Below are 12,592 nucleotides of genomic sequence, written 5' to 3'. Positions count from 1 at the left end.
CCATCTTGAGGAGTTTGCCCCCTCACATATACTAATGTGCCACAAACAGGACTTTAATATCATGACCATTCCCATTTTATTACGGTGTATCCATATAAATGGCCCACCCTGTAGATAGATAGATAGATAGATAGATAGATAGATAGATACTATCCAGTATATTTTTGAATGATGTATTTAAAAGCACTAGTCAGCTTACAAAGATTTTTTAAAGAAACATACCATGGGGCTATAAATTATAATGCTTTAAATTATAATCCAGTCAGATACATTTACTAGTTATTTGGCCATAGTCAGATGATAAAGAAAACAAGTTTTTTAGATTCTTTTGATAAACAAGTTTGTTTTTTTACTTTTACTGCCAATAGTATCTTTTCCAGAGTACACAGTTTTATTGTACTTTTACTGTTAATGAGAAAATGACTCCAAGGTTTATTTTTCCATTTATTCAGCACAGCATTAATACTGGAGGCTCAGAATATGAACACCTACAATTATAATCAGAATATAGATTTTGTAGGAAATAATTTGTTCCCCTAAACGCTTCCAAAATATCTGATTCATAAAACAAAAGCTGTACCAAAGGGTGTTACGTCTGTTATACCTTCTTAATCTTTTGGTTTATTTCCTGCTTTAAATTAAACATTTTTGCTTAGAATTAACAAAAACAAAAAAAATATTTGCAAAGTGATTTATCAGCCCACAACCAAACTGATGACGAATGTCGTATGTATCCAGCACCAAAATTCATAAATGTAACATAAATATCAACTTTGCTTTTAATTAAGGTACTCTACTTTAGTAAGTATAAGTAAATACATTATATAATGTTATGTGTTTTTTTAATACCACACAGCTTTTAAATCTTTGGATGACTGTATTCAGTTTAGCCTTTATTACAAGTAAAAATCACGTCAACAAAAAGTTCTGCTGTGTATATATATATATATATATATATATATATTTATTTATTTTTTTAATTTACTGTATTTTGATCCTAACCCAGCTGTCCTTGATAGTTTACACACCTACAAGTCTCCCACTTTGTGTCAGGCTTCACAGCATTTGCCCTGTTACATGTATTATGACAACGCTCACAAATATATTGGCTGTACTCTATATAAGTACTGTAAAATCTGTAACTTGCAGTTCATAACTAGTTTGTGTTTATTTCCTAAATTTGATATATAAAAATTTCACTCTGCCTGGTCACATAATATCATATTTCACACAACCTTTTGCTCCCAAATTACTTTTATGGACTCTGAACTCAAACTTCTGACTTTTATTTACTCAATCGCTCAATATTACTGTGCACTACATTGCTAATATCCAAGTTCCTCTGTTCATTAAGTAACTCTTATTTTTCCATCAGTAGTCTAGCTCAGTTGATAGAAAAAAATGCTTGTCTGGGTGTTTTCATGAAAAGACAAAAGCTTTTCCATTCACTACAACACGTTAAAGTCAGTCACTTTACAAATAGCACAAAGAAACGGCAGAAAAACGCTGCTGCTGACAAAACAGTGTAAGTCACAATGTCAAGGTGTGACCTCTGATTGTTAACCCTTTCACCCATTCTCTGACCCTGTGTTGTACGAGAACCGCAGCTGAAAGGATTTTCTAAGCTCGCCGGCCCCTGGAAATGTGGACAAAACCCTCCATATTCAGTGCATTTCTATGACAGAGCTGCTGACTCAGGGGGTTTGGACAAAGGGCCGATGCGGTCGGGTCTAGTATAAAAGGAAAGGGTTAAACCAGGTAGGATACAGTTTGGTGCAAGAGCAGAAACATCAGCAGCAACCAGCAGCTCAACCAGCAGCTCAGCCAGCAGCCCAATAACCAGCAATATGACTACCACTGGAATGAACATGATGAGCAGGGTAAGAAAATTGCCTTTAAGGTCTTAAACACATGTTTATAAGAATATAATATTTATATTTGCAACAGCAACCAATCAGGAGGTGTAGCACGAATGGTGTATCGTATAATGTTTGCTTTCCAGCCATAGCCTGTGCTTGTTTGGTTCAGTAACTACAGCTTGCAGTTATTTCTTCTAATAAAAAAGCTCTGAAATTCTAAAAAGCCAACTGAAAAAGCATAAAGAAATGGAAACAGACTTTGCGAGATAAAATGTCACTATGTACATGTTAGCTTCTGTTAAGAGCTTCTCTAATAAGCTGAACAGCTCACAAAGAGAACTGTGCTGTGCTATTGCGAGCGCCGATCTGACTCTGTGAATTCAAATGTGTGCACTTCTTGTATAAGTGATGTGTAAAAGCTGCTGGGTCTGACCTGATAAAACTAGATTAGTTACCTTTATAGGAAAATTGTAGATTGCTCATTCAGACATGGAGCTGACATATTAAGAGTTAACAGAAAGGAATGAATGTCTAAATTTATTTATTCGTCATTGGAAGTTTAGGGCTGCACCTTAACTTTCTACTTAACAGCAGTACTATTGAACTCACCAACTCTTTCAGCTTCAAAAATTATATCCCTCACATGTGCTCGTTTCCTCTCTCTCCTCAGATCATCTTCTACGAGGACAGGAACTTCCAGGGTCGTTCCTATGAGGTCATGAACGACTGCCCTGACATGTCCTCCTACCTGAGCAGATGCCACTCCTGCAGGGTTGAGAGAGGCTGCTTCATGGTGTACGACCGCACCAACTACATGGGCAACCAGTACTTCCTGAGGAGGGGTGAATATGCTGACTACATGAGCATGATGGGCATGAACGACTGCATCAGGTCCTGCCGTATGATCCCCATGGTAAGATTTCACGCCAGTCTTCATTTACCCTGGATGACATCATTAAAATACTTTGAGTTAAATCCATTTGTCTTCTGCCTCACAGTACAGGGGATCCTACAGGATGAGGATCTACGAGAGAGAGAACTTTGGTGGTCAGATGTATGAGCTGATGGACGACTGTGATAACATCATGGACCGTTACCGCATGTCCAACTGCATGTCCTGCAACGTGATGGATGGCCACTGGCTGATGTACGAGCAGCCCCACTACAGAGGCAGAATGATGTACATGAGGCCTGGAGAGTACAGGAGCTTCATGAACATGGGATTCAGCGGCATGAGGTTCATGAGCATGAGGCGCATCACTGACTCCTGCTACTAGGCTGTCTTTGCACTAAATAAAGCTGTCATGAACTGAACTACTGGTGTGTTTAAGTCATGGTTTATTTTGAGTAGATTTTGAGTACTTACGTTCATTCAGAAATTCTAACATTTCAGTAAGTCAGAAGAAGCAAATCATTTGCTTTTTATTCTTATTTTCAAACCACATTCTTTCAAAAAATCAACTACAAGTAAAATTTGTGCAACATTTTAGCACAAAATGTTCACTTATATGTACCATAACTTCACTGTCAAAGTGAACTTCTTATAACCTTCTTTTCATATCTTTAGCTCCAATTTAGCTCCCCAATTTAGCTCACTAGGATGAGCAGGTGAGCATATGCCAAATGGCTGAAATCGGCAGGCCCAGGTTCAAATCTGACCCGATGTCTTCCCCTCTCTCTCCCACTGCTTTCCTGTCACTCTTCACTGCATCTATCATAATATTTTTAAAAGGCCAAACAAACCCCCCAAAACAAAAACATAGACTGTATATTAAAGATGGATGTAGGCATTTGTTGTTTAGTTATATTCTGGTCTTGAGCCTAAACTTTTCACAAGGGGTGATGAATAAGATTTAACAGAGACCCACCACAAAAGCATAGTTTGCTTTTTTGACCCTTCTATTCTAACTGGGACTGAAATTTAAAAAATGAACATCATATTCTATTCATTAAGGCTTCAAACTAGTGACTGAGAGCATGAGCTCTTTAGAAAAGTGTTTATTGAGGGTAAGAACCTTCATTTTCTGACTCTTCTGGTTGTAAACAGTCTTGTTTGTAACCTGAAGAGTCGCCCTCTGCTGGCCATTAGAAAGAATACAGATTTAACTTACAGGCTTATAGAATCAGAATCAGAAGACTTTATTTATCCCCAAGGGGCAATTAACATACAACAGAGCAGCATAACGTTGAAGATAAGGACAATAAGAACAGGCAATAAGAGTGAAATAATAAATACACAGAATATACAGTATATACAGTTTTAAAATTACACAGTTGGTTACTGGTATCGGTTACTGGTATGACATTTTTGATTTCTTCTAGAAGGATGCTTTAGTTTTTTACAGTCTTTGTAGACTTCACCCTTTGTGAAGACTATCTTTCCACAAAACCAAAACACACACTGAGTATTTATGCTTGTAAAGAGGCCTTCATTTAGAGTCACTGTAAATTTCTGGGCCTGTAACTGTCTGTAAAGCCTTTTGTTTAATAGCAGAGAAATCATAATACATGGTGCTGATGTGCAGCTTTGTTGTTTATAAAACAATAGTTGCAATTGTTGAAATAAAGGAAGTTTAGTCTCATTCTGAGTAGAACTAAAACGGTTTTGTCTAGAGTCTTCTATAGTAAACTTGGACAATGGCATATAAATACTTGCATAGCTGAAATTCTCTGATTATATTTACATTGTACCAGTAAGGTTTCAGTGTGAGTTGTTATTAGATCCAAATGTTATTGTTGGACCACCTAGGTTTGTTTCTGCTAGACTGTTTCCCTCAGTCCTGTTCTCATTAGAGCAAAAGAATAGAGCAGGCATACAGGTAAGCACCCTGAAAGCACAGTGTATATACAGCAGCTACATAATAACAATATGCACATGGTCTGTTTTTATTCTCTATTTGTTGTTCTGACATATTGATATGTCTCAACAACCATTGTGACATTTGGTGATGGCATGGATGCTTTCTGAATTTTCACATGGCCAAACAGCAGGTGATTCTATCATTTCAGTACAAAGAAATTAATTACAAGACACCAAGATTCATCAGGTCCAGGCAACATTTTTCCAATTTTCTGTTGTTGAGTTTTGCTGTGGCCCATCTGCTTCAGAGTTTGAGGTGTTGCACATTCAGAGATGCTCTTCTGCATATTGTGGTTGTAAAGCAGTCTAGTCTGTATTTTGTGGTCCCAGTAGATCACGGGTTTCTCAAATATTAAGACCATTAGGCACCAACAGCTACACCACTTTCATAGTCACTTAAATCTGTTGCTTGGTCATTTTAACTCTGGATGCCTAAATGTGTCAAGCTAATTAGATGTTTGTGTTAACAAACATCTGATAACAGGATAACAGGTCCCTTTAAGTGATTCTTAAAAGTCACCTTGAGATTTTTAATATTAGTCTTCTTTTTTTTAATTCATGATTCTGTTCATGGAGCAATTTTCACTTTTAAATCTGACACTGTTTTGATTTAGATGAGAGAGAAAACAATTTTTGACTGTTTTAATATCTATGTAATGTGCACATAACCTGCATACTACAGAAAAAATGTCCCCCTCCATGACTCCCTATTATAGCCTCTGTTAAAAAACGTGTACATGTACCATTACAGAACTCAAACTACTACGGTGCTTAAAGACAGCCACAAAGAGCCGTCAGTATGGCTGTAGACTCTTAATCCTGTGAAAGTGATGAGAAGTAATGTCTGTTGTATGAGGATGACATATTAAAATTTAGATTTTGGTTTGTTCTTGTTAATTGTCCTGCGTGGGTCCTCGTTTAAATTAGTGAAATAAAAGTCTGAACAATAACGACAAAAGAAATATGCACAATTCACTGCCTGTCTCGTAATTTTTTTAGTTCCCATTCCTCGGAGGAGCGTATTAGCAGTGCATGTCTTTCTATCATTCTTTCTCACTCTTCTTTCTTTCCTTTCCACTCTTCCTCCAGAGAACAGCCAATCCAGAGAGCAAGCAGGGAATCGATGCCCTGATACAAGATTCAGCCTAATGAGGATCAGAAACATCTTAATAAAGACCCATAATCCACCACTTAATCCCTCATTACAGAATCATCTGCATTCTCTCGTCCTGCTCCGTACCGCCGCAGTGACAGCACATTCTGGTCCATTGTTCTGCTTCGCCTCATCTCTCACCCAGGGCTACGTCTCCCTTTGTCTCCCTTCGGTGTCAGTTATATTTGATCTGCTCTCATTAGACTTTCAGACGAGGGCCTGAAAATAGTGCTTTTGTGAGCACTTCTATGCTATCTCTTGTCTGAAATGGAAAATGAGACATATGCTTAATGAGGAAAGGATGGACTGGGACCTGCCGTCTCACAGCGAGATAGGAAGCGTATTGTGTGGAGGAAGTGCTGTGACCGATACTGTTAAAGGACACACTTTCCAGGCAACATGCGTGTCAGTAATTATGACTTCTGAGAATGTGAAAATTACTGTGAAGTGGGACAGATGGATTAACGTTTCATGCTGAGCCCTGGAGACACTCGGAGTCGAGGTTTTTACTTTAGTGCAGCATTAACAAAAAAGTTACAGGAGTTTTACATATACTTCATGCTATGGAAAGCTAGTTTCACCTTAGAAATACACAAATATAACTGTGTACGTAACACCAAAATAAACAAAAGCATGTGAAACATACCATAATATTATTACGATTGTATGACTAAATACAATGACAAAAAAAACTTAAGTAAAGATAAAGTTTCTTACAAAAGAATACCCGAAAGAGCTCTAAATACTCTAACATCTGCCCACAAAACCTTGAAAGAGTCATACTCATGTTATCCATGTTAGATATCAGTGATAGCCTTTAGCATGGCCTGATCAACGCAGGAATAATAATACAGTAATCCTCTCTGTGTAAATGTAAATGTAAATCCTCTCTATGCTGTGTAAATGTGTAAAGACATAGCCACCAAAACATCGTCTACTTTTTATTGAGGTCCTATGTTAACTCCTCAAATTGGACATTTTCACAGTCATCATGTTAGAAATGTTGAAACATGATAAACAATGTGTGGAACACTGCATATTCATATGATAGTGACTTAAAAGCATGCTCCACTTTATCCTCCTTTGTGACTCTAATGAAAACCATAATTTACAAAAATAACATCATATAAATAAAAAAAAAGTCAAACCTATCAACTGAGACTGTGAACTCACGAGGAAAGCTTTTACTATGATCATAGTTCAGCGGAGCCAACTGTTTAACAAGAGACAACAAGAGACATTTCCCTCTGCTAGCCATTAGAATTAATAATAATTTATAATACTTTTGCTTTGGATTCATTTTTTACATATGGCCTGGTTCTGCTAAAGGTTTCTTCCTGTTAAGAAGGGAGTTTTTCCTCCCCACTGTCACCAAAGCAGTTGCTCATATGGGGTCATATGATTGTTGGGGTTTTCTCTGTTTTCCTTGTATTGTTGCAGGGTCTTTTTAATATAAAGTACCTTGTGAACTATATAAATAAAACTGAACTGAATTGAACCATCAATTATAAAAGTAAAGAGGGTGTCTGTTTCCCAAATCCAAACTGGGGGCTGGTTTCACAGAAGGCTCTGCCTCCCAATGAAGATCTCGATTGGGCTTGGTATGGTGCTATATTACACAAAAGCATTTCATTCTGATTGTCCACAACTCAGGATTAAACAGGGAACAGAGCAAAGTGATCAAAGCACTAGATATCACCAGGACATACTGAATCACAGAGAGATACAAATATGCTGGGAAAAACCCAGAAGGCTATAAGATAATGCAATGGATAACACAACAATAAACCTGGAAAATAAATATTGGCTAACCAAGGAATATGAAAACTCAACCCCAAGGTAAATAATAAATAACAAAGAAGCTGACAACCCCATTCACCAGAGAGACAAGGAACAAAACTTAAAAACATTCTCACAATCTAAAAAGAAACGTTAACACACAAAACTCAAAACCAAGGGTCCAAAACCCAGGCACCATGACAGTTTGTCCTGCTGGTCCAAATGGGTAAACTGTTGTTGTTATTCAAATCTCTCCAGACCCTGAACTACAAATAGAGTTCAATATACCCAGGGTATCTTTCGGTTATCTGAATTCACTCACCACAGGGTTACAAAAAGTTATTTTCAAGAGCGAAAAGATCTATGAAAGCTATACCTATTCAACAAAATTAGGAAAAATAATTAATAATAAGTAAAACAAATGCAACATATCTCATAATGGTTTTATTTGTTGAGCTCTTACCTTTTTGTTTGTACAGCAAAACATTACACTATGACTCCCGTGGATGCGAACAGTTATCATGAAAATGCCAGGCACTATTTGCCCCCTCCACACTAACAATATGCACGGAGACAAATATGCAGTATTCCAATTTACACTAACAAAGGGGGTTAATGTGGACTTATGTGTCAAGAGAAAAGGAGAAATCTCACTTCCTTTAGCTAGGAGATGATCCTCAAGAGGGTCAGATAATTAGCCCTGTGAAGGTGAGGAGAGGGCTGATTCCTAACTAGTACTACCCCTCCCTCATCATTACTCTGTGTGCTGAGGTGATAGGAGGTGGAGGGGGATAAAACAAAACAAATAAAACTCATTAAAGGTGCCTGTGTGGCTACATATTCCCCTCTGCAGCGTGCTAACACTCCGCAGACGTCAATAGCTCTGGTCAGAGGTATCATCGTTATTCTGCCTAGGTATAACCTCAGATCAAAGCCTTGTATAGTTCGTTGTCTCTTAACCTGAGGCGGGATTCTCAAAATCAGAGCCCCTTGTTTGGCAGGTTTCCATTTTTTTACTCTCTGATTAAAGCCTGTGGAGACCCAGAAAATCACTCTGCATAGTAAATCCTGAGATGAAAAAAAGAATCCAAATGATTTCTCCAACAATGCACCCATGGCATTTTGTTCTTTTAAAGAATGGAGTTAATTTTTGATGATGCAAAACAGATGAGGGCTCTTTGTAGTTGTGTAAAAGAAACTAGCTAAATCCTCAAGGAAAGTTGTTTTCATGTACAGTGACAGCATCAGCATCAAGGAGCCACGGGCCTGATTTTTCACACATTTCTAACCTGTGGAGCAATATGGCTTTAAGAAAAGTTTCACCAGTTTGGATTATTTATTTATTTAAAGGCATCTATCAATTCCTAATGGCTTCATGTACTGTGAGAAGTTGACCACATGTTGTATGAGTTGTGTGAGTCTTTAGTCAAGCACAGCCGTAACGTGAAAACTGCTAAAGGTTACACGGACCCAAGTGAGAAGGATCAGCAGGACAGGCAGCATTTTACCAGCATAGAAAGTTAATGAGGCTGTTAGTATTTTTAATCGTTTTGTGCAGAAGAGTTCTGTTTCATCCAAGCTGTACTTTAAGTTTGAATCTATAGGAAAACACAGACTTTTACTAGAATTAGGGCCTCTTTAAAGTTATAGATTTTGAGTATGCTCAAAGGTTAGAAGATCATTGTAAGCATGATAATGCAAGCATTTAGCTCAAATAAAAGGACTCTTTAGCCATTTTCTTGGTGAGACAACATATGCATGGATTGCCCCAAAGGTAACATAAAGACCACCACAGGAGCCTCTGATTCTTCATCTGATGCTATTGTTATGTCTAAATTTGTCATATGCCAAAATAGCTATAAAGCTAAATGGATTCTAAAATGATAAATGTGCTCTAAAGCAGGACTCTGTGCAGACAACTTCAAAATGTTTCTTAAGTAATGGTGAACAAACACTGGAGGTGAACTCTGTCATGGGAATTCCTGGGGACAGTTCGGATTGTGAGGACTGGAGCCCCTGAGAAGAGGGGAGAGATAGGCTAGCCTTGGTTAGCCCACTGACATCAGCTCCACAGAATTGTTCCAGATAGTATTATATGAGATTGCTCACTTGATCATTTTGGGAAATATACTTGAAGTGGGCCACTGGTCTGTTTGCGGCAGTGAGCAAAGTCAACAGGCAGGTTAGCTGTCAGTTTTTTGCTAAACAATTCAAGAAGGTACAGACCAGCTCAACAGGTATAAGAACTTGGTGCTGAAGCGGGAAAGGCTCTTCATCCACACAGGGAACTCTCTGAAACAAGAAAACTTGTGAAAAAACAGGGGAATCATAGAGGAGCTTGATTACCACTATAAGGAGGCAGAGAATCTATTGGAGAGCGAACGTTGGAGCTGGTCCTTAAGTAAAGGCAAAACACGAGATTCACAAGTAACAGATGTGACAGGTGAAGATCAGGAATCCCAAACTCCACTCACAGGCACCTGGGCAACCCAAACTGGATTTGGAGGGAACAAAAAAAAGTCCCCAAACAGCAAACAATGCAGGACCATAATGATTTTACAGCAAACCAAATAAGATAGATGAAGACACCTAGATTTTTCTTACTTTTGTGATTTTAGTGGTATTAATTAGTAAATGTTACTATGTTAACACATTAAACAGTGGCAGTCACTGTTACATGTTCATGTTAGCATTGATTTTGTGAGTATTTTACGATTTAGCTCAAGGCCCGTCTGCTTTTTACATACTTTTTCTTGCTGTTTTTGTGAGTCATAAACTTAAAAAATCATGCTGAATTGATGCTAATTTAAAACTTTAGCTTGTCTTGAGAATATGAAGTGAACAGCGAGTCAGAGCGTGAAACTTTTCAAGAGGTGATTTTTTGCCCCAACATGCAAGTTGCACTTCACATATTCTTCACTCCACATCTTCTGCATCAGCTCTTCCAGGTCTTCTCCTAAATGACCCTATTAGATATATTCTAAGAAAAATGTGTAGTGTTTATGTATTTATTTTATTTTTATTTGTTTAACCTGTACTGTGTGGCAATTTTATCAAGCAGAATCTTGGGCTACGTTCACACTGCAGGTCTTAATGCTCAATTCCGATTTTTTGATCAAATCCGATTTTTTTGTCTGCTTGTTCACACTACACATAAAATGCGACATCAAACGCGCTCCAGTGTGAACGCTCAAAGCGGCCCGCATGCGCAAAAGAAGATGTCACACACAACTCAATCTGTTTAGACCCAGAGCAAACAATATTGTTTGACTGATTGCCCTTAATATAAAGACTTCGGACTTTATGTTTCCAAATTTTTGCTTTAAGTTATTTTGTTATTTACATAATAATGTAGATGACCTAATAATGATCCTTTTTGCTGTTTTAGAGGAGCGGTGCTTCAAAGGATAGTTGCAGATTTCTGTCAGAATCTGCAGAAAATACAGTAAAAAATAAAATGTTCACATTTCTCCAACGTTGTCTTCCCAACAGTTTCACCGGATGGTAGGAAATCGTTCGCGATGTCCTATCGGGCGCTTCTCCGGCGTCTGTCTTGTGTCAGTGACGTAAAAGACGGATTTAATGCGACTTGACCGTTCACACAGCAGTCGCTTTCTAAAACATCGGATATGTATCGGATTCAGTACCACATACGAAAGTGACCCAGATCGGATTTGAAAATATCGGATTTGTGCTGTTCAAACTGTCATACCAAGATCGGATACGGGTCGCATAGGGGCGAAAAAATCGGATTTGATGCGCTTTCGCCTGCAGTGTGAACGTAGCCTTGGTCTGTTGTACATTTGCTTTGCCAAGGTGAGCGCTTTAGACTCTACAGGCTCCTCTGGTTAGTCTTTTTCTTTTCTTTCTTTATTTTATTATTAACATTATTATTTGTGTGGTTATACAATGCCAGAGCTGACAGGAGATGGAGGTCAGGTTGGCAAAAGAGAGGAGTTGAGCTTAAATGGCATAAAGAGAAGAAGGAGGAGGACAAGAAAAGGGACAGGGGGTGGGGCCGGGGCCAGGGTAAGTGTACTGTGTAATTCTTCCTCCATAAGTATGATGGCCTCATCACATCCTGCCAGCTTGAGCTCATCTGTACAAATAACTCCATTTACTCCTGCTCACATATTTTGTTTAGCCCATAAGAAACAGAGGCAGGTGCAGGGGTTTTGTCCTCAGGGCAGTGTACAGCTGTGACAACTCTAACTGCGATAACACACACACACACAGAACATGTGCCAACAAACATGCTGTTCATTAATCACGCATAATAGCATTTCCAGCTAACAGACAGCAGGCACAGGTTACTGGCCTCAGGCAGATTACTGCAGGTGTGGTCATGGACCCACCTGTTATACAGAAGGGATCAGAGTTTTCCTGCACTTAAAGATTAATGTGTTTAATGTAAAAGAACAAGTGAAAGTAGAAACAGCACAGTGGAACTTCTGGAAAAGAGTCAAACGTTGAATGGATGGTTTAACTTTCTACAAAGAAGCAGTTTAAAAGAGTTGGAAGAACTTTTTGTTAACTTCTTATGAATGTCTTTGAGTTCTGTGTTTCTCTATAGTTTATGTGGATAATAAAAGGGCCAAGATTTCTGTAATCTAAAAAGTTCCCCTGTGAACACGCTATGGAGTGTTTATGTCACCAACATAGATGGAGACATATAGAGAGGCAGCAGTTTTGTGCCATATTTAACCAGTTATTTATGTTTGGCCGTGACTCTGCTTAAGATCCTGAAATTGGAATAGATGAACACAATTTAAACAAAAAAGAATAACAATCTTGTTTAGCCAATGTAAGAGGCTGGGGGACAGAATCATTGATGTTGCCGGTGTCGAAATGTTAGGAAAGGGGTCATTTATACTTTTTATTATTATATTATTTTAGACACATCCACAAGTGACTTCTGCAATCACATCATAATTATAAGAA

The 12,592-nt window shown here is 38.2% G+C and overlaps 1 protein-coding gene across 1 annotated transcript; it reads left to right on the top strand.

Annotated features, from left to right (window-relative positions):
• The first annotated feature begins 1,720 nt into the window (after positions 1-1,720).
• LOC116326134 (gamma-crystallin M2-like) lies at positions 1,721-3,167 on the top strand. Its single transcript, XM_031747282.2, has 3 exons — positions 1,721-1,880; positions 2,530-2,772; positions 2,858-3,167. Exons 1-3 carry the CDS (start codon positions 1,848-1,850, stop codon positions 3,134-3,136), a joined length of 555 nt encoding a protein of 184 aa, XP_031603142.1. The 5' UTR covers positions 1,721-1,847; the 3' UTR covers positions 3,137-3,167.
• The last annotated feature ends 9,425 nt before the right edge of the window (positions 3,168-12,592 follow it).

The sequence above is a fragment of the Oreochromis aureus genome, linkage group 12 (genome assembly GCF_013358895.1).
Source record: "Oreochromis aureus strain Israel breed Guangdong linkage group 12, ZZ_aureus, whole genome shotgun sequence".
Lineage (NCBI taxonomy): Eukaryota > Metazoa > Chordata > Actinopteri > Cichliformes > Cichlidae > Oreochromis > Oreochromis aureus.
This window is presented reverse-complemented; position numbering and strand designations above follow the sequence as displayed.

Coding starts and splice junctions, on each gene's coding strand:
- LOC116326134 (XM_031747282.2), top strand. CDS start 1,848: ATGACTACCACTGGAATGAACATGATGAGCAGG. Junction 1,881..2,529: donor GAATGAACATGATGAGCAGG/GTAAGAAAATTG, acceptor CTCTCTCCTCAG/ATCATCTTCTACGAGGACAG. Junction 2,773..2,857: donor CCTGCCGTATGATCCCCATG/GTAAGATTTCAC, acceptor TCTGCCTCACAG/TACAGGGGATCCTACAGGAT.